Source organism: Melanerpes formicivorus, unplaced genomic scaffold (genome assembly GCF_026170545.1).
Source record: "Melanerpes formicivorus ecotype bairdi unplaced genomic scaffold, bMelFor1.0.p_v2 SCAF_19, whole genome shotgun sequence".
In the NCBI taxonomy this organism is placed as follows: domain Eukaryota; kingdom Metazoa; phylum Chordata; class Aves; order Piciformes; family Picidae; genus Melanerpes; species Melanerpes formicivorus.
Genome location: NW_027142371.1, coordinates 11,002,360 through 11,028,301, shown reverse-complemented (window position 1 = coordinate 11,028,301; position 25,942 = coordinate 11,002,360). Strand labels below are relative to the sequence as shown.

The window sequence follows — 25,942 nt, the reverse complement described above, 5'->3', positions numbered from 1 at the left end:
GAAACTTCTTGATCTCATAGTGAAAATGTCCACAGAAGACAAAACACAGATGCATGTCTTCTCTTCTTTTGAACTGGAAAGTGCTTCCAGGGCATGGCAAATTGACCAGTTGTGTATCAAAACAGCCTTTCAAACCAGAATAAATGTTAAAGGAGGAACACTATAAAGGAAACAAAGATAAGACATGTTAAAGTAATTATACAGAGAGCAAAAAGAACTGTTAATTCCAGATGTGTCTTAATGCAGTTTTTGCTCATGGTGGTTTGACACTTGTTGGTTTCAGGGGCTTGCATTTGCAGAGAAGCCAATTCAATTCTGAAAGTATATAAAGGATTTTGTCTTTCCTAGAGATGCTTCCTCTGCATCACCTTATCAGTCTCCTATGGATTGTCCAGCTTTAACTATTTCTGTTAACACTACCAAACCAGCATCAGGAATAGTTTAATAAGAGCAGAGCTGTGCTGGGTTTAACACTGTAAGGTAGAAGTTTATGGCCTGTAGTAGATAGCAGCTGAGACAGTGATGATTCTCATCATCCCTTCTGCTCTTGGGCTTTCTGTGTTGGTCAGGATCAGCCTGAGACAGTGAGGCAGACCCTGGTCAGTTTCCTCATGCCTTCAGCAAAACTCTTCAGTCATTTCCCAGTGTAGATCCAAACTGTGCCCCAGCTTTCCCAGCGCAGAAGGGTTTAAAAAGCTGTAATTGAGCTGTCAGTTTGAAGAACAAACACGGGAAATGTCCTTTGGGTCTCTGTTGCTGTTTGCAGAACTGTCTGTATGTGCTGGGGCAGAGGGCTGTGTGAACCGCAGGGCAACGCTGGGAGTTGCCTCTGGGAGCTCAGCAAACTCAGTGCAAGCCTCCCTTGAAATCTGCTTACATCCTTTGTTATTTTGTTTTATTCTTTTCAGGTTCAGCCTGTGAATGTTGTAAAATAAGGAAGCTGGGGATGTGCTTGAAGGATACTGATGGCTCTTTAGGTTTGTGTTGGTTCAAGTCCAGCTTGTGCAATTAGTTCTTAGCTTTAAGTAGCTGTTCCTGACACACTTGTGTCAAGACATAACATGCTTATGAAAATGGTGATCTTGGTATAAAGTTCTTAGGTCCCCACAGAGCAAAGCTCAGGAAACATGTTCCTTCACACTGCTTGCAGCAGGCTACCAGAAAAGTAATTAAATCTTCTGTAAGATAACATGTTTCTGACCCTTTGAAATCCAGGGTACAAGAGCCATATGCTGACTTGTTTCTCTTGGCTCAGGCACTGCTTTTACTGACGGCTCTGGCTGGGGTGGTACCTTGCTAGGAAATACTGCACGTGAAGGCAGCAGTTCTATTTTCCATTGGCCATATGGTGGTTTTCCCAGAGTGAGGAGCATTGCTTTCATTTCTCTACGTAACAGACAGTACAACAAAACCAGAGAGTTTATTCACAGTGAGCAGAATGTGTCTGCACTGCCACTGAATCCCTTGACAAGACTTGCTTCTGTCTGTGGGACTCTTCCCTGTTCTTCTGCAGCAGGTGAAAAGGGGCTGTGTAAATGGCAAAACTCTGGCCTGTAATTTGCTGAATCTCTGCTCAGATTTAGGAGTTAGTCTCCCTCATCAAGGTAAGCTGTTGGCAGCCCAAACATCTGTTTTCAGATCTTTTTTTAAACTCTTCCTGTCCCTTCACAGTATCACAGAATCGCTAAGTTTGGAAGAGACCTCGAGGATCATCAAGTCCAACCTGTCACCACAGACCTCATGACTAGACCATGGCACCAAGTGCCACGTCCAATCTCCTCTTGAGCACCTCGAGGGATGGTGACTCCACCACCTCCCCGGGCAGCCCATTCCAATGACTAATGCTCAGTGAAGAACTTTCTCCTCACCTCGAGCCTAAACTTCCCCGGGCGCAGCTTGAGACTGTGTCCCTTCACACTCCCCAAATCCTGCTGTCATTCTACAGCCTGCTTGAAGCCAGAGCTTGTCATTTCTGATGACAGCTTCTGGCAAGCTCCTCGTAGTCCTGCAGCTTTTAGGGAGGCAAAAGTAAAAACTTCAGCAGACCTCAGATGCCTGTTACAGTTGCATGTGGATAGCAGCATGGCTGAAGTCATGTTGCTACACGTAGTTTCAGAGCAGATTGAAGTAGGATTGCTACAGGCTGCATTTTTTTCAGTTCTTTCTGCACTCACTGGTAGTGGACTGGTTTAAAATGGAAAAGCCTCTTCTGCTCCAACACCTCCTATTTGAGAGAGTGTCACCACGACCAGTAGGTTAGTAAGACAAAGCCAGGAAGCACCATTGCTAGGCTGGAGTAACTGGTAAAATTCAAAGAGGGATCAGAGCAGATACAACGTGAGTGGTAAATGTCCAGGGTTGTTCAAGTTAAAAATCTTTTTAACAGCTTCTTGATAGAAGAAAGGTTTCAGTATTCAAGCTGAATTCTAGTTTTTAGATCAGGGGACATCTTTTCTGGGAGCAAAGTATTCCTTGCCCACCCACAAGGGTTTTCACCTGAAATACTTGCTGCTGGTGACCCTCAGATGAGATGTCAGACTTGTGTCTGGTCTGGATTAGCAAATGTTTTCCTGAGTAGCTCAACTTTTTGGTTAACCTCTAAATCAGATGTTTAGCTATGTTATTGTCCTGGGTTAACACAGCCTGCTCTCAGAAGCCCAACCCCCTCTCTCCCCACACAGATGGGAGGGAAAGTAACACCAAAAAAAAAAACCCACCCCTCTGGGTTGAGATAAAGAGTTGAGATAAAGAGTTTTACTGGAATTGATACAATACACAATTACCTTAGCCTATTGGCAGAAAACCACAGCAAAATGCAGAAGCAACAGCAGAGCCAGTGACCTCCCCCCCACCCTCAACCTGCAGCCCACCCAGCGGTAAAGCCCAACAGCCCAAACCCAGAAACTGGAGGCAGCAACTGGGACTGGAAGCCTCTCATGCTATAATTTGAACTTCAAGCCCTGTGACACTTTGCTCCAGCCAGCACTTTCATTTTGAACCTGGCATGATATGGGAGCGTGGTATTGAATATCATCATCACATTCAACTCAACCCATCGCAGTTATAAACCCCCTGTCCGTTTCTTTCTACACTGGACAAAACCCCTCAGAATCCCTTTTCTTTAAACCATTTCTATTGCTTCTGGGAAAACCTCAGATCTCCTCAGTACAGGTTGAGTCTTCAGGCTGTCTTTGTGAAGTAGCTCTGCAGTTTGCTAGAAGCCAGGTCGGACTGGAGAAGGATCATTCTTTTTCCTGCATGGCTCTCCTGAGTCTGTGCCACAAAGCCCACGTGCTAACCGTGATTTCACTTTCCTTGATTGCATTTTGGAGGGGCGGTTAATTACGTGCCACGACGTTACCGCTAGAGGGATTAGGGATGTTAGACTGGCCCAGGGGTTTTACCTCATAACTCTTGTGGTGGTAGTAGAAAGTTATTTTCCTAATCCGTGCCCTGCTTTCCTTGTTAACTCCTTTTACGTACTCCCAGGTGCCATGGGGTGTACGTAGCTGATTTAAACACGACATTTGATGAAGCTGAAGGAAGTTTTCATTCCTGTCCTGTGGAGTACTGCTCTCCCATACATAAACATGTTAGTTAACGATTACTGCAGAGCACAGGTATTTTCAGAGGTGGCTGTTCCACTTTCCCCACAGCAAAACACCAATTTTCAAGCGCAGTTTAAAGGGCAAAGACTGCTGCTTTCTCATTATAAGCTTTTGTTTTCAAAGGTTCGATTTAGCTTTTGAAGGACGCATTCCTCTTCTGATCTTGTCCAGAAGAAAGAGCTCCCAAGAGACAAACAAGCAGGAAGGGGTTAAAAGAAGTCTGAGAGCCCTTTAGGAAGTCTTTCTTACTGAATGGGCTTGGCGGCTGGGCTCCAGTGCTTCCTCGCCATGTGGAACCAGGCACCTCTCACCACCCTGAGTTCACAAGTCCTGATGTCATGCTAATGTGATCACTGCAGTGCACAGTGCCAGGAGAGGAACAGCTGGCACTGGATGGCTCCCTGGTTCCTGATAGCGTGTGGATCTACAGTCCTCCACATCCTGAGGTTGTGAATGACAAGCTTTCCCAAGGAGCACCTGGCCAGGAGGCTGAGAGTGTTTGACTGCCTGTGGACAGGGCTCCACTGTCACCCTACAGTACTCTTACAGTATATCACTGTGTGATAGCCACATCCCCTGCTTTACCTACAGCGAAAGGGAGCTCTGAAAGGAGTGTGGTTGTGTAGCCTGCCAGGTACATGCCATATGCAACTGCAATCCTGGAAATACTTATCTGAACTACACATGCCACAATGGCTTTTGAAAAAGAGCTTTTCATATTTGAGACAATGACTGTTCCAGGAGGGCTGGGTCCTGCCAGGCTGTCCAGAGAAGAGAAACAGAGGATGATGTGAGGACTCGAGCAAATGCCCAGCAGCAGCCTGTGAGGAGCTTGTTTTGCTTCCTGCAGTGCTCTTAATACCGTCACAATCCAACTGCATGGAGTCCAGAGCAGATCTCTGCTGGTCTATTCTGTGTCGTCTCAGCATGAAGAAACAGCATTGGCCGGTTCAGGCACAACATTTTGTGCCTATCTTTCAATTCTTGGATTAGAAAAAAAAAAATAAATATATATATATATATCTGCCTGTGCAAGAATACCAAAGTAGTGTTTTGATGACTTCATTTATGTATTGTTACATACAACTTCTTGTACCACCTTCAGTGTCTTTGAGGATGGGTGAGCACTGGCACAGGCTGCCCACAGTGATTGTAGTTTCCATCTCTGGAGGCATTCAAAACCGATCTGGAAGTGTTCCTGGGTGATTGACTCTAGGTGACCCTGCTTTAGTAGCGGGGTTGGAATAGATGGTCTTCTGAGGTCCCTTCCAACTCCCACCATGCAGTGATTCTGTGATTCTTATCCACAAAGTGTTTTCCTTCCGGTAGTGTATAAAGACCTGTCAGTGTTTGTCTGTCCCAGGAAGGGACTTTCTGTGTGCGCAGAGAGATGGGGACAAGGTTGGGTTATCTCTGAGCTGCTTCTTTCTCCCTTAAGTGAGAAGGCAAAGCCTTTCCCCCCTCCGAAAAACGGGGGCAATTTTTCCCTGTCCCAATTCACGGAGACCCACCAGCATACCCCGAGGGAAGCAAACTGGATTTTGTGGAAGCCTTTTAATGTTTTGTTAATTAGTAATAGAGTTTTTCCTGCAGATAACGCGATCTGTCGGTTAATGGAGTTTAACGTACCGAAGCCCCGGGAGCGCGGCGGCAGCCCCGCAGATACAATGGGCACTTTGTTCCCTGCGGATCCGATCCCCCTTTTCTTTGGGAGGGGGAATCCCCTCACCCCGTTTGGCCTCTCCTTCCCTAAAGCTGTTCCTGCCCGCAGGGCAGGGGCTGGTGTGTATTTGTGTGTGTGTGTATGGGGGGGGGGGGGGGTTCCCAGCGCTGGGAGCTGAGGGGGTGGGATGCGCAGAGGACCCCGGCGCTGATCGAAAGGGTTAAAAGGGCGGCGAGGCCGCGCATGGGGTGGGTGGCCCCTCCCCGCCGCCGGGGCTGAAGTAGCGCAGCGGCGGCAGCGCGCAGAGCTCAGGCGGGACTGGGGGGAGGCCGGTGCCGCCTGCCCGCCCCCGCCGCTCGGGCAGCAGCCGTGAAGATGGCGAGGGCGGCGGAGCGGGGCGGTGCGTGGCCGGGGTTGCTGCTGTGGCTGCCGTTGGTGCCGGTGTTGTCCGCCACCGCCGTCCGTCCTCCCGCCTCGTTCCCCAGCGATGTGAACGGGCACAGCCTCCACCCGCCCTACTTTAACCTGGCCGAGGGCACCCGCATCTCCGCCACCGCCACCTGCGGCGAGGAGGCGGTGGGAGGCGGCAGCCGCCGCGCCGTGGAGGATCTCTACTGCAAGCTGGTCGGGGGGCCAGTGGCGGGGGGGGGACCCCAACCAGACTATCCAGGTAGGGCTGGCGTGAGGCGCGGGGGGGTAACCGGGCAGCTTGCGGAGCCTCCCTGGGGTGGCAAAGCTACCTCCCGCTTGGGGGGTGCAGAAAGATCTCAATCGTCCTCCCCACTTTGTGCTCCTCCAGTCATCGCTCCCTTGTCCCATCCCTATTTTTCCGCCGTCAGGGCGAGAAGCGGTAGAGCTGTGTCTGAGAAGGTCAGAGGCTGCAGCGAGGAGTGGGGTAGCTTGGAGATGGGGGAGCAAGCGGCAGGGCCCCCGCTGCTGCTGAGGTTTTCCCACGCATCCCTCCTCGCCTGGCCACCATAGCCAGACCATGTGCAGAGCTGGTCCCCCGGATAGCTGGTGGGTTAGCAATGGGGTGCTCTGGGAGGGGGCAGAGGGCATGCAGGGGTGGTCCCCTGAGCATCTTCTCTGTCCCAGGCCCGTATGCAGGAGCTGGGACCCCATCTGAAGCCCCCCTTCCTCCCCCCCCCCCAACCCGGGAGCATTGGGACCATGAGACACATGTGCTCTTTCTCTCCCAGCCTTGCCAGAAGTGGCACATGTGAAACACAGCTTGCTGGGTTCCCCTGGCATTATTTTTGAGACTGTTAGTCCTTATGTTGACAAAATTCTGGGGAGACCTGCTCCTAAATTCCTCTGCCGGTCAGAGAATACAATCGTGTATGATAACCATGGTCCTTATGGGTCTTCAGATGACCATTCCCTCTGTGTTCAGCAAGGATTAGGATGAGCAGAGGAGAAAGTGAACAGGGTGAGTTTTACAAGTGAACATCAGGTGACTCATCTCGGGGATCCCATTTTAAGCTGACCAGAGGAAGCCTGCAGACAGGAATGTAGAAGGTAAAAAATGCTGTGCAGTGTCGCAGCTATGGCTCTCTTGAAAAGAGCAAAGCACGGTTGTAAAGGGGCTTGTAAAACACGAGTTGTAGTTGCAAGGTCTCCAGACCTGCTACCCCCCCTGCTCACAACACCCGAAGCTGGGCAGAGCAGCTCTGATGTGAAAGTCTTTCAGCCTGGCGTCTGCCAGCTGCTGCTCACCAGCCTGTTTTGCTTGCGAGGTTCACAGTGCCAGTTCACCTGTTGCAGCGGAGCTGCAGGGATGTCCCTGCTGTATTTAACAGTCAGTTTCTGTGAGCAAGCCTTTCTAGTGGGTCTTTTGCTAGGGCTGGCTTGGTTATAAAATGATCCTTACAGCATTTTTCTCATTCTGGCCACATTCTCCTGAGTTAGAGCTGCACTAAGAATTTTCTGGCTATTGTGTGGTTATGACATGGAATTTTGCTTTGTACATAGTAGAAATTGTTGAGGATGTTACTGGATGGTGAGAAACTGACATCTCCTCCTCCTGCGTTTTGCCACTGTTTAAAGTGATCTGTTTCATTTTGCTGCACCATGAAATAATGTAACTTGGAGACCTTTTGCTTTAAGGGCTAGTAGTAGGAGGCTATGGAGACCTCAGTGTAATTGTGCCTGCAGTGAGGTGAAGGTAGGAAGGAAAGGTAAAGAAGTAACTGCTACCATGTGCACTTGCAAACACATGTCAAAGATCTGCTGAGCAGAACTGTGAGGGTAGACTGCTTAGTAAAGCTGCCAAATGTGGGTCTGCATTTATCTGGTGCTCTACATCTGTCCACCTGTGCTCTGGCCATGCTGCTAGCTTAGTCTGACTGGAGATGCTGGTGACTAAAACAAACCCTTCAGGTTTTGGGGTCACTTGTAACTCATCCTTCCAGCACAGACCTAGGCACGCAGGGTGTGCGCATCCCCTGCCCCTGCTGAGCAGGGTTCCGCAGATGTGGTTTTCTGCAGTGACCACCACCTCCCATCCCCTCTGTAGCCCTGGCACAGAGTCACTTTGATCTGAGCACCACTTCCCAGGCCAGTGGGCTTTGGCTTTAGAAAAAATTCCTTTTGTAGTGGCTCCTTTCTGTGACCACAGGCAGCACCTAAAAGGGAGGGGAGGAAACAGGAGGCATCAGAGCAGAGGTCAGAGTTTCCAATTCATCCCCTTTAGGGGTTTTGGCACCACCCGGTGACTAAAGCAATGAGGGAGGTGGGAGGGAAGTGTTCAATTTGAGCAGGCTGAAACAACAATAATGAACTCCATATGCATGTTCTCAGTTCCTGGTGTCCCACCAGGCTGAGCCCCTTCCCTTCTCTGTTCACCTGCTCAGTGCAGTTGTGGGGCAAAGGGGGTTTTGGTCAGGAATGCTGGAAGAATGTCTCCTGGGACCCTGCATGAGATTTCCATGTGCTGTGGTGGTGATGAAGGGATGTTTGCTTCACTAAAGATCCAGTGTAAACATTAAAACAATCACCTAGTCAAGGAGTTCAGTCAGTTGTGTTTTCCACTAGTTTTCATTCAACATTATCAAAGACTTGCAGGAAAAGGGAGTTCATTGGCTTTAAAATATTATAGTCTTAAAAATGCTGATAATTATGCTTTGTGAAATTATGCTGCCTTAAAGACACTTGCAGTGGTTTTGGCACAGATTGTGGGAAGGCTCTAAACCTTTTCAAGGAGTTTGCTTGGCTTTATTCAGGGCTCTTTGGCAGAAGACAGCATTTCTAACTGTGGGGGGCTTTTCAGGCTGCAAGGATGTGATACACAGTGATGCTGAGGTGTGCTGGAAAGGACTTGCCAGGGAGGTTTGCTTCCCTTGTGCTACTTACTACTCAGCATGGGCAATCCTACTTTAATGCTAATGTCTTGAAGATGAGGCAAGAGAGATCTATTTATCTGACCAAGCTTCTCGAGGTGCTCGTAGTTCTCTCTTCCAAGACAGAGACACTTCTGTGAAGGCACAGCCATGTGCTCATGTGCCCCATCCCAACCAGCTGCCTGGGGGCTGTTCCAGGAACCTGCCAAAGCTAGCAGGGATTATCCAGTGCTGTTGAAGTGAGGCAGGGTTGTAGATGATTATTTCAGGAGATTAGTTGTATAACAATAAGGGAAGCTACTAGCATTAATTGAAGCAACTACAGACTTTAGAAGTTAAAAACATGCCACTGATTTCAAGTTGGTGCTTCCTCTGCTTGGCACATAGCTGAGCTGCACAGAGCAGTGTTGGAGGTCTTGTCCTCATGCTCTTCCAGGTGTTAACAGATGAGCTCTGAAGCTGTTTCATACCTGTATGTCTCTGAATTGAGTGGTGTTCTCCTTGGATATCCTGTAGTAGTCAGTGACCATCAGACCTGGTGGTTCTTTATCCTGTCTTGTCTCTCGTGTGGTGCTGCATGGCAAGGGAGCTGGCTCAGTGCAGGGTTCTTTGTGGGCTGGGGGGCAGTTGATGCTCTACCTCTCTCTGAGTTTTCTTCTATGTTTACCCCTATGACAACATTGGATTTCGGTGGTTTAACTGCAGCTGAAGATGTGTAGGTCTTTAGAGCAAGTTGTTGTTGCCCACCTGGTCAGATAGCACCTGCTTAACTCTGTGTGAGCAGCTGATCTACAGCCCCAGCAGCAGCTTGCAAACATGGACTTTCCTTCTCTGAAATAGTATTTTATTTTTTACCCCCATTTCCTGCCCTTCTTACCTCCTCTGCAGTGGCCCAGGCTGGGTCGCACTCCCTGTGGTTTTCCAATAAATTAGGTGAGGAGAACTGAGGCTGGGTCATGGCAGGGCCAGATAAACCAGGACAAAGCCATCTGCTTTCCCTGAGGCAAGCGGTACCAGCGGGGTGCCAGGGTAGGCTTTATGCTCAGGGGAAACTTCAAAGTTTCCTCTGACTTGAGCGGGAACAGGATCAGGTCTTGCAGGTCTCTGGAAACTGCTCTCCATTCAAACCTCCTCCTTATCTCTCTCCCATTGCAGTTTGCTCTGATAGTGGCAGTTTTATGTTCTCTAAGCTGCCTTCCCCGCTTCTTGCATTGCTGAAGTTCTTTCTTTGGTGTACCTCAGTGCTGTCCACGCCTCTCCAGCTCTGGCAACCCGCTGTCTCTGCTAAGCCTGCAGCACACAATTGCTTTTTAATTAAACCCCTCTGCTGATGTCAGAACTTTCCTCTTCCCTGTAGAGACCTGACGCACTGCAAGGACCTGAGCTGCTCTGAAATACAAATAGCTGGAAAGGAGTCTCATCAGGTTTAGGTCTGGTCCTAATGAAATCACTAATGAGCAACTGGTGCATCAGCAGGGCTAATGCCAGTTTTTACCAGCAAACTTGCTTCAGCTGTTGATGTGTTAGCTGCCCAGTGGCAGCTAATGGTGTGGCTAACAGCAGCGGGGAGGGATTGCAGCAGCAGTACAAACCTGGAGCTGGTGATCCTAACTTTCAGTCTTAACTGAACTTGACTTGACTGTTGCCTGTGGGTGTGAACTTTGGGTTCCAAATGACTGTTCACATCTGTGGCAAGAATTTAAAATATGAGGACTTTTTTCTTTGTTATTTATTCCCATTTTGTGATCTTGCCTTGCTTCTCCCCCCCTCCCCTTCCCCACCTCCGTGTTGCGTATTGTGCGGCAGAAATTTCCACACAACCTGTTGCACCGGTTCCTGTTAAGGGTTTGAGCCGAAGAGTTGGGTCAGTTTTATCTGGTCTGCTCTCCTTCCTGGCTCAGTGCATGTTCAAACGAGCCTTGTCCTGACCTCTCTGTACAGTGAGAGCTCCCTGCGTGGGTGTTGGTGTTACCAGGATGGTTTCAGCTGCCCTTTTCTTCGGCCTTGTGCTTGCCTGTCTTCTATGCTCATATCTCTAGAGGAGTTAATGAAAAGGTGCTCTTGCTCAGACCAATTTGTGTTGGATAATTGCCTGCAAATAACATAGCACATGGCTGTGGGGAAGAATGCTGTGAAATCTGTTTCTTTTGCACTGAAGTTTCTCCAGTTGAAGTTTGAGGCATCTGGAAAATCACAGCTCTGCAGTGGCTCTGTCTTGCCTCAGCCCTTGTAGGGATGCAGATGTGCAGCAAGCAGGAAGGAGCTGATCATGCCTGAGTTGATCATGTACCTGGTATAATATTAAAGCTGGCTGCAGCTGGGCCAGGCAAGGGCAGCTTGCTTGCCTGGGGATAACTGTGCCTTTAAAAGGAGAATTGCCTGTAACAGTTCCTTTCTAGACTGTAGCAGCAATTCAAGTGACAGAAGAGTGGCTCCACAAAGCAACTTGCCAATTTTCAGGGCTATTTGCAGGTTTCCTTAAGAGCGGCTCGGATTCATTTGTGCGTTAAATGGCAAAGAAAGAGTTGCCCCTAACAGCTCAGGTCTTTGTCTGGTCCTGCTCAGGAGGTGCTGTTAAAGTTGCAGAGCTGTTTTCTCTGGCAGCGTGTCCATGGAGCTGACAAAGCCACCCGCACCACAAAAGCAAGACAGAAAAGAGATTGCAGCTAGATCCCTGGCCAGCTGACAGCAGAGGCTGTCCCTTTCTGGCCTTGCATTGCAGCATCACCAGCAAAAGGAACTTGGCTGATAGACTATAAAGCTTGAAAATATAACTGAAAGGACTGTACTTGTGGAATGAATAGCCTGACAAGAAACAGACTGTAGGGAGTTGGGCAGAAGAACTGCCAGTCTGAGTCCATAGGAATGACTGAATGGTTCAGGTCAGGCTCTCTGGGTGTCAGCAGGGATGTGAGTGGCAGCTGCAGCAGAGAGCTGCTGGCCCTGGAGCTTGAGCTACTTTTCTCCATTGCAATGTGGCTTCTCCCTCTGCATGCTCTTCTGCATCTGGCAAACAGTTCTTTGTGTTGGATCCCTGTGCCAATGCTCTGCACAGAAGGGATGCCCAATTTCTACACTGGGTGGCTGTTGTGGGGGTTTTGATTTTATTTCCCCCCTCTCTGTTCTTTTTCCATCCCTTCTCTAAACCAGTGAAGGCAGAGTTTCTAGAGTGATTCGCATTAGCAGGCTTACACCCTGAATTTTCTGACCTGCTGTGATAACTGTCTGCTTTGTGCCACCTTTTTTTGTACTCTGGTTAAATATTATTTTTGTTCTTTCCAACAGGGCCAGTACTGTGACATCTGCTCCTCTGCAAACAGCAACAAGGCCCATCCCATAACGAATGCCATCGATGGGACGGAGCGCTGGTGGCAGAGCCCCCCACTTTCCCGGGGGTTGGAGTTCAACCAGGTCAACGTCACGTTGGACCTTGGACAGGTAACTCAAGTCCTTTCTTGATGATGTTGTAGACCATGCTGGCAAGGACCTACCTGTCTGCTCCTAAAATCCTTCAGTGGTCCTTGCTGGGAAGGTGGGACAAACCCCACTCATTCAATGGCAGGGCAGGAGGCTCTGGTTAAAATGTGTAAAGGAAAACCTCTTGTCTGAGTGTAGTATTCACTGCAGTCCCTGCTATTTGCTGTTACTGATTAGGTTCTTCCTGAAAGTTGAGTCATTTATGCAAACCTACCACACTAAGTAGATGTCATTCTCCTAAAGGGAGTACCTGCATCCTGAAGAAGGAAGGTGGCTGGCAAGGCTTCACCTCACAACACAAAACTACAGCCCTGAGGAATTTAGAGTTGTTCTGCAAATAAACTCTTTAGAAACAGCAAGTCCATGCTGAAGATCTTCCTGTAAAAGACAAAGGGTGGCAATGGATGTTTGGTCTCTAATGCTGGCAAGTCAAAGGGAATTACCATTCTAATAGCATGGCTTCCAGCCCCCAGGCACCTCTGCTGCTTCTATTCATCCACTAAGCTATCCCTCTGGAAATGGGGTAGGCTTTCAGGCTTTCAACTTAAAGAAAAGCAGCAAAAAAGACATCCTGGCTGTAGCTGGAGAGGCAGGAAGGTATCACAAGCTGGAGACCTGATGGGCTGTGGGTCTGCTTTCTGGTATGGGGACATCACTGGCTGGTGGATGAGGGAGCTCCCTAGCCTTTGGGCCAGGGGTGCATGAGACACCCCTTTCTCTGCAGTCCCTGCAGCTTCATCTCTGGGAGCAGCCTCTGGCAGCCATTAGCCCTGGTAATTCATTCAGGATTTGGGGCATTTGCTCTGTAGTCTGGGACAGTTTAGCAGTTAAGTATTGACATGTTCCCATGAGCAGGTAGGGGATGGACCTCCACCTCCTCTGCTGTGCTTCCCCAAACTCTGCTACCAGCCCTGCAGCACTAAAGGCCAAGCTTGGGTCCCCCTTGACTGGAAGGTCTGTGGGATGAGGCAGTTGTGCACTTGTGGACAGCTCACCTCTTGCATAGGAAACCTGGCTGCTGTGATTGCAGAGTGCTCTGGCCCTTTATTAGAGCTTGCACTAATTGCAGTGGTTTCAAGTCTTGTTGGGCATTGAAGCTTTGCACTGATCTTGCAGGTGGCTTTTTTACCCTCTTGTGGAGTAAAGGCTTGTCTGTCACTGCTGTTTAAGGTATCTGACTCCAAATTTACAGCTATAGATACCTGGGATGTGTTGATACCACCCTTCTGTTAGATACCTCAAGCCCATCCTTTGTTCCCCAGGCTTGTCTTGGATCAAATCCCTGCCCTGCTGTAGCACTTGCTTGGAGCCTCTCAAACACCCTCCACGAATTTTTCTCTCTCCCATGAGTGCCAGCTCCCTAAAGCTGAGCTATACACAGCACCAACAAAATGCCTCCTAACGCCTGGGGCGCATCGTGCACCACATAATAACTGTGTGGGCAAAGCCTCCCGGGGCTGCACAGAGTGTGCTGATCCCCTTAGCCAACGTAGGTGGCATCTGCTGTGTCCCTTAGAAATGTCCCAGCTGGCAGGCTGTGCTGGGTGGGTGGATTGCTTGCACTCCTTCCTCTGACCAAGAGCCAGCCTGCAATGTGGCTTTTGATTGCTCACAGCTTCTCTAGAAAGGGATTTTCAAAGACCACCTTTCCTGGAGAGCTGCTCTTCCTCTTTGTCATTCTCTGTGGCAACTTTCTGGCTTTAGGCCAGAGCTAACCCAGCTGCCCTTTGTGCTTGCAAGCTGCTGTACTTGGCTCATCTGTGAATCTGCAGCTTTTGAACTGCAAAGCTGGGAGCCAGAGCCTGGAATAATTTTGAGGGGCTGCAGTACTGCTGAAACTGAGCTGGTCTAAGTTTACCTTCTCTCTTCTATCCTCCTCTCCCAGTCCTCTCTTTACTCTTGGTACCCTGTTGGGGTGGGATTGCGCCATCACTTCAGAGGTCAGTAGCAGAACTTGCATGCAGTTGCTTCACCTGGTGGGGAGTTTCTCTGGGCTTAATTTTCTTCCCTGCCACCTTTGCAAAGTAAGAGGTTGCCCAGCTGATCTCAAGTGGAGCAGAAATCTGAAGCTTCAGCCCATTTTTAATGGCTTCCTCTTTCTACATGCCCTTATTGTATATAATTGCTGTAATAACCTCTTTATGTTCCTGGTGAGAGCCAGTGCTTTGCTTTTTCCCTCCTTTGTTCTGGCAAGTCAGGCAACAGCAACAAGATGAAATGTTACAAAATCACTAATTTCCTCCTTTTGAAGTTGAGGCTGGTTGAAAGGATGGAATCTTGGGACCCAGCAGGGTCTGCAGAGTGAGCCCTGGATCAGACTGATGTACCTGGCAGCCAGGCTTTGCAAATTCCTTGGATACCTGTGAAGCAGTGCAGCTCAAAGGCATGGTTGAGAGCAGGGCTTTGTTAGGCTGGAAAACAAGGCCTCTCCTTGCTCTGTGTAGCCTTCTAGGAAGGTCTTGGACCAATTAAGATTTAATTTAAGGGACTGTCAGCCACTGAAAGCTGTTGTCCCTTTGGGGGATGGTGAGTGCCTGTAGTGCCGGTGCTGATGGCATGGTGCTTTGTTGGGGGCTGGCACCAGCGGTTATAGAGACAGCCCCCTCCCTTTGCTGTGGTGCTTCCCTGCTGTCTTCATCCCTCTCCAGCTGTAAGTGCTTAATTACCAGCTAGAATCAGGTTTCTCCAGCATTTGGTAAGGCTTTGGCAACCGGGAGAGGAGCAGTTAATTAAGCTACCTGTTGGTCTTTGCTTTTGCTGGCTGGGTGCTTGCTCTTCGCACAGGGATGATAAAATCCTATGGGAAGGAGAGAGGGAGGAATATTCACAGCTAGAAATAAGTTAAAGAAGGGCTCAGGCTGGCCACCCAGCTGTGGTGAGAGCCTTAACCATCTGCATTGTGTCGGTGGCCTAATCTTAACAGCTTCATCAGCACTGCAGATCAGAGCTCCCACCTCTGTGTGGGGAGAGATTGTGCCTGATTATCTGCTGGGGGGTCAGATCTGAACTGCTTCTGCTGGTGCCTTGTCTGTCCCTGCCTCCTTGGGTAGGAGCAGTTTTTCATTTGGAAATTGATGGGGGGGAAAGCTGGAAGAGGAGGAAAAGTCACTTGAAGGTTCCCTGGTCAGACCTGAGTCTGAGCACCAGATATATGGCAAGCAAGGAGGGAAACTGAATGGATCTCAGGGGCTGGTGGGAGGTATGAAGAGGGAATTATTTTCTTGCTTTTATTGACATTGTGCTTCAAGCTTTAGTGCACTTAGGATGAAAGGTTGGGCCTGAGTGACTTTGCAAAATCCAACATCATGGCACCATGATGAAGCACAGTTCAGGTTTTACAGAGTGGAAGAACTGAAGAGTGCTAAGTGCTGGGAGGATGTTATTGTGTTGTGGCACAAGCTGGACTTGTCCCCAACATCCTGCCTGGCTTGGAGGGCAAAGGCTGAGCCTGCTCCACTGCTGCTTAGCTCCAAACTCTTTTCTGCCCAGAGCCTCCAGATGAGCTGGAAGTGGGGGAAATGCCTCTGCTGCAAAGGGACTGTGGAGGGAGCAGAGGGACAGGAGACCATGACTCACTGCCACCATGTGAACTGTCCCCTCTGATCCCGCTGTGATTAAGTGCCACAGTGGGTGGAGGGGGAGGAAAGGGTGTGATAGAAGAGTCTTGTGGGGGTTTTTAAGAAGGTCACTTGAGTCAGAGCTGACAAAAATCAGCAACTTTAAAGAAACATGAATGCTTGGCTTCCTGCCAGGGCCTGACATCTTCCTTGTGTGAAGGTGAACCCAGGCCAGCCCTTCCCCGAGATGTTTATGGATAGTTGGTGCTTTATGATAGACTTGGTGGAGAGGAATGCTTGCAGTCATGCAAGAGCAGGAGCTTCATGCCAGTGCTTGCTTCAGGTTAATTACTGCAGCGAGGTGGTGGCTGGATAGCATCCCCCATCTCCCCCCACCCCTAGAGTCTGCTGGCCCTGGTGACACTAGAGAAGAGCAGAATTTCAGCATGAAGCTTTGCAGGGAGTTTCAGCTTACTCCCCAGAGGTATTTAATTCAGTGGTGCTGCACAGAGGGCATGCAGCTTCCCCTACACACTAGTCACTGGAAAAGGAACACCTACATCCATTCAACTCTGCCACTGGGGAGAGGAAAGAAACCTCCTTAGGAGACCTCTAGGCTGCTACTGCTTAAAATGCAGCTCCCTTTAGGGTTAAAAGGAGGAAAAAAATTATTTATTGCAAAGATGGGAAGGAAAAAGTTCTGTGAGCTGAGCTCCTGGGCCAGTGTGAAGGTGTTCTGCAGTCACTATGTCTAGGCAAGGGAGGAGATCAGTAGCTTCCCTCAGGTGCCTGGAGAAGTACCTCTTGAGTTTTCCAGGGATCACAATGGGACCTGCCAAAGGTACCAACTTTTCTGGCCTGTGTTGAACTGATTAATTTATTTGCCAGGCTCTTCTGGCTGCAGAGGAAAAGAGGTTTGCTGGTACAATACACACTAGACCCTTGGCCAACTGCTGTTCCTTAAGCAGAATTCCTCTTACAAGGAGGTGGGTGCTTCTCCTGGGGTGGATTTCCAGGACAGAAACCTGGTTTCCTTTTTGCACTGCAAACATGGCCCCCTCAGGACTGGCTTTGCACAGTGGTTGGGTGTGCAGGGTGCTTGCAGGCTCTGTGAATGAGGTTGAATGCCTGACTCACATGAATGAGTCAATCCTCTTGGTACAAACTGATGTCTTGTTAATGGATATTAAATTCCTATTCATTCTTGGTAGGTCTGGGCTGAATTCTGTAGGTTAAAATGTCACCTGACCTAATGCTAAAGGAACACTGCTGAACCACAGCATAGTACCTGGTGTGTCTCAGTGCTCTGAATTCTCCTTTCCTCTCAATTTCCAGCCTCCCATTCATTTTCATTGAAATAGCAATGGAAGCTGCTGGTGGAGATCTTGATCTGGACAGGCTGGATTGATGGGCTGAGGTCAGCTGCATGAGGTTTAACAAGGTTCCATGCCAAGCCCTGCACCTGGGTCACAACAACCCCATACAGTGCTACAGGATTGGGGCAGAGTGGCTGGAAACTGCCCAGTGGAAAAGGACCTGGGAGTGTTGGTTGACAGCTGTCTGAGCATGAGCCAGTGTGTGCCCAGGTGGCCAAAAGGGCTAACAGCATTCTGGCCTGTATTGGGAATAGCATGGCCAGCAGGAGTGGGGAAGTGATCATGCCCCTGTGCTCAGCCCTGGTGAAGCCACATCAACAATATTGGGTTCAGTTTTGGCACCTGGGGATGTGTTTTAATGGCCATGGTCAGTGGTTGAACTCTATGATATTAGAGGTCTTTTCCAACTAAAATGATTCTATGATCTTCAAGAGCCCTTTTGAAAGGCAACTGGAAGGAAAGCCTTGTAAACTGATGGGCTCAGGCTTACCTCCATGTTCCCATCATGAATCTGGTGTTTATTCCCTGGCTTAATTAGTTGAGTAACCCTTCTTGAGGAGTAAACTCATGAGATCCCAAGAGAAAGCCTGTGGCTGTTTTTGAGTGGAGCTGTTGTGCTAGCTGCTTTCCCTAGACTTAGTGTGGGATAAAGGTGATGGCCATCCAGGAGAAACCAGGTGAGCTTCCCTTTCCTTTTACCTTTTTCCTGTTGGACCTTTGTTTCAGTTCTTGTGAGAGGTCTTGCTGCTGCTGGATGATGGAGCTACTGCCTGCCCTTCCCTCTGAGACATCCTTGGCCATTCATCCTGTATGCAGGGGGATAACTTAAAGATTCCCTTCCTTTCCTTTCTCTTGGTGGGGATGTCTTCCCCAGCACACAGTATCACACAGTATCACAGTATAACTTAGGTTGGAAAGGACCTCAAGGATCATCGAGTCCAACCTATCAACACAGACCCCATGACTAGACCATGGCACCAAGTGCCACGTCCAATCTCCTCTTGAATGCCTCCAGGGACGGCGACTCAACCACCTCCCTGGGCAGCACATTCCAATGACGAATGACTCACTCAGTGAAGAACTTCCTCCTCACCTTGAGTCTAAACCTCCCCTGGCACAGCTTGAGACTGTATCCTCTTGTTCTGGTGCTGGTTGCCTGGGAGAAGAGACCAACCCCTTCCTGACTACAACCACCTTTCAGGTAGCTGTAGAGGGCAATGAGGTCACCCCTGAGCCTCCTCTTCTCCAGGCTAAACAACCCCAGCTCCCTCAGCCTCTCCTCATAGGGCTTGTGTTCAAGGCCTCTCCCCAGCCTTGTTGCCCTTCTCTGGACACGTTCAAGTGTCTAAATGTCCACACATCACTGGGGAATGCCCAGCTTCCATTCTGGGGGGGCACAGGCTGCTTGTGTGTGTTTTTCATGGAGCATTGCAAGAATGGGTGAAGGTCAGGGGTATTTAATCTGGTTTTTTTTTGCATGTAGCTTTTACTTTTCTTAATTTCCCTTCCTGTAAGGACCACTTGGTCTTCACTGTGGTGGAGCACCACTATGGGAAAGGGGTAGGAGGGCTTAGTGACATTTATTGTGAGCTTTTGCACCTTCAGTGAAAGGCTGGGGCGTAAAGTCTCTGACAAAGGCATTCTTTCTCCAAATTGTTCTCTGGCTCTTGGAGCAAAAGCAGCATTAAAAATGAAGCATGTTAAGCAGGCTGAGTAGAAATCTTTCTTGCTTTCAACAGCTGAGCCTGCAGCCTCTTCTCTTGTGTAGGATCCTCTGCAATTGCCATAAAGTCCTTCAGAAGCAGCTCAAGTCCTCTGTTTGTCCATTTCTAGGCTTCAGAACCCTAGTTTGCCCATGGAAATGGCTAGTTGGTCCCCTTGACTACGGAGCCTGTTGAGTGCTGCTGTATTTAATGTGGCTGTCAGTTGGAAGCAGGGTGCATATTTGTAATGTCTCTCTGGGAGAAGCAGAAAAGGTGTGACTGTGAGAGAGCACAGTGCTGGGAGCTGGCGCTGAGCCCTCGTGTATGGATCTCCTCTCCCAGTATATTTTCTCCTTTATTGTTTGAAATAACTTCACTTGTGAAGGCTGCTCTGTTTCCTTCAGAGTTGCAGTTCCCCCAGCCAAGCAGTTTTTGTGTGTGTGCTGATAAAGGAGAGTTTTTTTGCCTTCACTTAGCCCTTCTCGATCTTTCAGTGCTTTCTGCCAGCTCCCACTGGATTCCTGGCTCCAGCAGCTGCATGGGAGCTGCTCAGGTGAGTGGGAAGGGAGTGCCTGACTGTTAATCAAGTGGGGATTTGTCTCCTCTGGCAGCAAGAGCAGACCCATCCTCTCCTTTTCAAACAGCCTTGCCAAGCTGGGTGCCAAGTTCCCCTCTCTGGGATAGAGAACAGGCTGAGATTCTCCCCACCCCCCACCCCCCCCCCCACATTGTTAGTAGTGATTGTAGTCGCTGTAAGGCAACAGATGTGCAGAGCATCACTTTAGGTAAATCATGGATGACATGTGAATTTTAATTGTGTTACACTTATGTCATGAAGCAGTACTACTTAAAATCTGTTTTCCAGGGCTGGAATGACTAGATGGTATTTCACTTGTAACATCTGATTCCTGAAAGACCTGCCGTGCCTCACGTCGGCCAGGCTGGGAGCACAGAGAATGCTCTCAGAGGAGCAGGACACTCAGGGCAAATCACTCAGCGCTGTGGCACCTTTTGTGGCCTCTGAGGAGGATGTTTCTGCTTGTCCTTTGCATCTTGTACAAATGACCCTTGTGCTTCCACAGCCTAATCTTCCCAGAGGCTGCGCTTGCTTTGCCTCGACCTGAACGAGCTCGGGAGAATTCAGGTGTTAAAAAACGCCTCAGCCTCCCCCTGCAGAAGAGCTCCAGGTAACAACTGATGAAAGGATAATTACTCTTTCAAAAACGTGTGCAAGGTTGCCACTCCAATTTCTCCCTGGATATTGTTGCCTATATTTAATTTTGGCACGATGAGAAAGGAGGAGGCTGGTGGTGAGCTCTCCTGCTGTGGAACTCTCCCTTCCCTTCAGGCTGTCTGCTCCTGCTCAACTCCCTGGGATTCTTCAAAGATTAGGAGAAGCCTCGGGGCAAGCGTGAGCTGGGGAGAGGTCAGGCAAGCTGCTGGCTGACTATAGGAGGCTTTACTTTGCAATGAATAGCCAGAAGGCAGCAAGCCTTGTCATTTCTTCTTGCTGTTCTCCTGGAAAGTGTCTGCTTGGCTGGAGTGGTAAACAAGAGCATGCCTTGGTTCAGGTGTGAATGTGAGCAGGTACACGTGCTCCAGGGGTCAGCTTTGTCCAGCGTGTTTGAGGTTGTACCAGGCGAGTTCAGACAGACCAGAGCTGTCTAGGTCAGGCTCTGTTTGCTGGAGAGTTGTCTTCTGCTCCTGACAGATGTTGCTGGGAGCATCTGGTGAAGGTCAGTGGAACTGCAGAGGTTCACAGCTCTGACATGGAATGTGGTGGCCTCTGAATAGGTGGGTTAGTGTCTTCTGCATGTTGCCTTGGCCTGTCTCCAAAATGGGATTACTGCACATGTCTCCATGTTGTGTGCAGCCCCTGACCAGCTGAAGCCTGCACAGCACCAGGCTAACAAGCACAGAGTCACTTGCAGGAAGGAATGACTTCTTGAGCCAAGCCAAGGGCTGTGAGCCTGGAGGTGCTGCCAGCCCTGCTCTGTGTGACCCAGGCACGGGCTGGGAGACACGGTCATCCTGTGGCATTGCACAGCCTGTTCAGTTCTTGATGCTCATCCTGATTATGGTGGGAAGCTCCTCAAGTGGCCTATTCCTGCTTCCTGAGGCAGGTTTCCAGGGGTTGTCCTTGCCCTCAACAGCTCCGGCATAGCAAAGTCCTGGCTCAGAGCCACAGGGCTTGTAGGGAGGTTGCTAAATACACTTCTGATCATCTGCCTAGTCAGCTTCTCTGCTCTTTCAAGCCTGTTCTAGCCCCCTGCACCTTTCTTTTGATGCTTTACCAAGCCTGGCTCAGCCCTACTTTCATTTCTGCCTTATCCTTTTATTGTAGTCATAAATGTGGGCCTCCAGGCTGTGCCCAGCCTTGATCCTCAGCCGTTTCCTGTTTTCTGGATTCAGTGCTCTTCAAATTCCAGACCTCCCCTCCTGTGTGTGATGCCAAGCAGTGCAATAAATAGTACATAGCTTCCCAACTGATAGAAAATAGAAGAGGGACCAGCAGAAAGACACAAGCCAAGAGGCACATGTTTAGTGCAGTAGGACGAAGAGTCCTTTTAAATGACTGCTGAGCAGACTTGAGATTGGCAGCAGCTCATCAGGGAAGTTCACACAGAGCTGCTAACTGAGCTTTTGCTTCTGGAGGTATGCTGAGGGAATGGTTACAGAGGAAGAATTGGAACATGGATTTGACATACTGGAAGATCTGGTGCCTTGGGAGTAGCACATGGATGGCTCTGCACCAGGTGAGAGCAGTGAAGTAGTTCAGGACTGCTTTGGTCACCAGAGACTCTGTCAAGGACAGGAAGAATGATGTTACTTTGTGCTCCACGGAATGACTTGCCAAGCATGACTATTAAAAAGGCCTTTGTTGACATGTCACTGATAATGGAAGGTGGGTCTAGATGGTGCCAGCTGCTGTTTGTGCAGCACAGGAAGCAACAGCGCCCATTTCCTCTAATCGTTCCGACTTGGCCCCATGAACGCTGCTTTGGAAAGGCAGAGACAGGGAGACAGAGGTGGGGCTGTTGGTGTAATTTAGGGGTTCAGCATCCACTTCTCTTCTCAGTCCTCTTCTGAGATGGTTCATTATGTTCTCTAGGTGAACCCAATGTCACCTACTTGATGGCAGCGAGGTTGTGTTGCAAACTGCCAGCACGGTGCAGCCAGGTGGCTCTGCAGATCCTTCCTGACAGGTCTGCTCAGAGGTGACAGCCTTTGGCAGAAGGGTTGAGCAGAGGGCCAGCTATGAGACTTTCTGGGGCTTGTTGGTCAGAGCTCCTGGATGACAGTGTTAGGATGGGAACTTGTCTTGGCCTTCCCTCTGTCAAACACCAGAATATTCACGGGAGATGTGAGCCTCCTGGACGCGGCAAGAAGTATCATACTTCTTGTTCCCAGCCACATCTATCTGAGAAGCTGTGACTCTGCCAGCAGGGTTAAATTAGCTGAGCTGCTCTTGCAGGGATACATTTGTCTGTTGCATGTTTACATGGTTATCTGGAAGTTAGAACAGTTCCTGTTAGAATAAGTTGCCTTTATCCTGGGAGATTTGCATATCACTGATGGCTTTTACCATTGTACCTCTGTGTGCTGAAAACCACAGCTTTGATGGAGTAGATTTACTGGCAAAGCCTGTGTATAACTCAGCTCTAGTTGGGGTGCTCTGAGAATCATATTGCATCTTCTGCTTGGCATCCTGGATCTCTCCTGTGATCATTTGCATAACCCATGGAGTGACAAGCAAACAGCCAGACTCAGAGAGTTGCCACAGCTTTTTCACATGTGCTTCGTTGCTCTTTCCCATCCCTTTCTTTGCCTGCTTTGATACAGAGCTCTCCCTCACACGTGCTCAGCTGAGCTCTATTTCTGGGTTCCTGCAAGTTCCTGTCACCATGGATTGGAGCATGCCCTGTGACCAAAACCCAGTTGGCATCCTGCTGTAGGCATCTCTTGGATCTAGTTAAATGTGTGTGATGCCAGGCCCTGATGGGAAGGGGAAGAGAATGGCTTTCTGGTATTTGCACAGAGCTGCAAACTGTAAACACAGGCTCATGACTGCAAACAGAAATCTCTATTGCTGGCTTCATCATGACTTCACTGTTGTTGTCCTGGCTGTTTGCTAAAGCTGTTCCTTAATCCTTTCCAGGCTTTTACAAAGTCTGCATCCACCCAAACTTAGTGGGCACAAAGATTTTGGCTGGACTCCAGGATGGGTTTTGCTTTCTTCTTTCTTTACTAGTCATTGCTTTCTGCCTTGAGTAGGTTTGTTTCAAGTCTCTGTAAATGGGACAGTAACTACAAGGGGGCTCTTGGGGATGGGGGGTGGCATGAGCACAAAACCTATGGTCTTGTGAGCCTGGTTTGTCCAAAAAGCAGCAAGAGCTGCTGCACAAGTGCTGTAGCTGTGGATCTCTGCTGCTGTTAGCAGCAGCAGCAGCATTGGGAATGTTAATCCTGCTGTGGCCCCGGTATGTGCTGCTGTTGGGTCAGCTAACCCAGCTCTGAATGGCAGTGTCATGGTGGGGGAACTTGCTGACAAATGCTAACATGGAGTATGGCTGGAACACAGAGGTGGTTTTCTTGGTGTTTGGTGGTTTTGTGTGTGCGTGTTCTTTTTTAGAAGAATAAGCCTGCTTGCATGTGTCAGGTCTGGCTTTGTTAAAATCTGCTAACAACTAGAGCTTCAACCCCGGTGTTGTCAAGGCCTGAAGGACCTGTGCCAAAGAGCTGCAGAGAAGTGATCATAGAATCCTAGAATGCCAGGTTGGAAGGGACCTCAAGGTTCATCTGGTGTAACCTTTCTAGGTAATGGTATAGTTTAATTTAGGTGGCCCAGTACCCTGATGTTGTTAAAGTACCTGAAAGCTTGGCTCATTTGGGTTTGGTGCAGGGAGTTAATACATGGTGCAAGGGAGGTTCTTTTTCCTCTTGGAACTGGGTCTTATCTGTATGTGTGGAACCTGGAGCTGCTGCCTGATGGTGGTTCAGTAAGGCACCTTCTAAAACCGTTTAAGCCCTGGGAAAGGACAACAGGGAAGTAAATACCTGGAAGGGAGAGCAGGAAGGAAATGGTAGTTGCCAGCTCTCAGAACTGGGTTCACAGTCAGTCAGAACTAAGATGTCAGAGCCGGAGAATCCATGCCCTCTTCCAGATCCAACAGAAGGAGGGTTCAAGTATACCGCTCTTGGGTGCCAGAGGACTTGGGACTCCTCTAAGGTTTGTGAGTCACTCATCTTTGGCATTTGGCCATTTGAAACGAAAAGCCTTTCAGTGGCTGTGGTGGCAAGCTGAGACCTCTCACTTTGTGCCAACTTTTAGCTAATTCATCCTCTTCCGTTTCCTTCCCCTCCTCACCCTTCCCCTGTGCGCAGGTTTGTGACAGGATATCCACTCCATTCAAGGGAATGGGGGAAATAGTTGCTTGCAGTGTGGCCACTTGCCAAGGTTGCTTTGTTCTCCTTGTCACTGAAAGGACAGCCCAAGGAAACCCTGGGAGCTGAAGCTGGCATGTGCCTTAGAGTGGACTTCCTGCAGCTCTGGAAGCGAAATGCATGACATTGGAATTTTGGGGATTTAAGTCCCATAAATGCAAGGCAAGAGAGAGCCTGGGTGGGCTACAGATAGGATTTCAGACCCAGCCCTTCTGTGATGGGAAGTGGCTGTGTCACAGACACACAAGTTGTGCCTTGTCAAGGTTAAATCTGATTTTTGGGTGTGTTTTTATTTAGGTGAATTAAGAGCTGAGCTTGCCACCACCCTTTTTATTTTCTAGGAGAATCCAATCATGGTTAAGGTGATGGTTGCCCCTGAACTATTCAGCATGTTGGGGTTGGAGGCTCTTCTTCACAACACCCAAGCCCTTCCATGAGTGATTGCAGAACACCTTTTTGTGATAAATGCTGAGCTGTAATGATGGTGACAAGTAGTGAGTTGTAGTATGTGGGGTTTAACTCCATGGTATGACCAAAACAATGGCATCCAGGGCTTTGGGGGTGATGGGTTATGAGCTCTATAGAGAGGGGGAGGTGGTGTGGTGAAGCTGATGGGCTCATGCTAAGGCTGATGGGGTAACACCTTGCTGTCCCCAGTGTGCCCTGCAAGATAGATTTGATTTGTTTTTCTTAGTAGACCATCTCCAGAGGACCCTTCACTCCTTACCACTCTGTGATTTATCAGTGGACATGCTGTGTTGTGGTAGGATCATTACATCACTGCTCCTGACCTCCCAGAAAGCTCTGGGACCTTCAGACCTTGGACACAGCCTCAAGCTGCACCAGGGGAAGTTTAGACTTGAGGTGAGGAGAAAGTTCTTCACAGAGAGAGTTATTAGCCATTGGAATGGGCTGCCCAGGGAGGTGGTGGAGTCACCATCCCTGGAGGTGTTCAAGACAGCGTTGGTGCCATGGTTTATAGTCATGAGGTCTTGGGTGACAGGTTGGACTTGATGATCTTTGAGATCTGTTCCAACCTTATTGATTCTATGATTCTAATTCACTGTTGAAACAGCTCCTGCTCTTCCTGTGGGCAAGTCCCATCCAGTGTCTGAAGCACAAACTCCTGTTTGTATCCTATGGAAGGGGATTTGAGTGCTGCTATTTTTCAGCCCTTGGTTTTTCCAAGGGTTTCCTGAATGAACTTAGCAAATCTGCAAGGCTTTATCAGTACTGAAAAGGGTCTTGCTGCAGCCCCTTTGTGTTTGGGTTGTGTTTTACTTCCTTTTTGCACTGCAGAGCCTGCAATGGCTGGTCATGGAGCAGGTCTCAGATTTGCACAGATCTTAGCACACTTTGGAGAGTCCATTCCAAGTTTGAGGTCCTGTGGATGTAGCTGTGCTTGTAAAACTCTGGGTATAAACCATCCTGCAAGCTGTCTAAAGCACAGACAAGTGTTCTTTTGTCTGACTTCCCCATTTCAACTCATTTCAAGGAACTCTTAAGACTACTTAAATGGCCTTGTATGGTGAGTCTGGATTGATATTACTCACTCTAACTTACAGAATGTACAGTTGGGAACACTTGTTTGCTCTGGATGGTAGGAATGTCCTCTTGAAAGCACGCTGTGCCGTGGCAAGTATGAACAGAGGGGTTTTCCATCCCCCTCTCCAGGTTTCTGAAGGCCAAAGTCTTGAAACAGCTTAGAAAGGCTGCTAAAGCTGTGCTGATAAGATATGCAGCAAATGTGCTTGAGAGCTTAGTGTCGGAACAGA

The 25,942-nt window shown here is 49.1% G+C and overlaps 1 protein-coding gene across 1 annotated transcript in view; it reads left to right on the top strand.

Annotated features, from left to right (window-relative positions):
* The first annotated feature begins 5,584 nt into the window (after positions 1-5,584).
* Positions 5,585-25,942, top strand: part of LAMA5 (laminin subunit alpha 5) — a 95,569-nt gene continuing 75,211 nt past the window's right edge. Inside the window, 3 exon segments of the mRNA XM_068150060.1 lie at positions 5,585-5,913; positions 5,915-5,941; positions 11,895-12,047. Of these exon segments, the coding sequence (XP_068006161.1) occupies positions 5,647-5,913; positions 5,915-5,941; positions 11,895-12,047 (447 nt within the window). The 5' untranslated portion in view covers positions 5,585-5,646.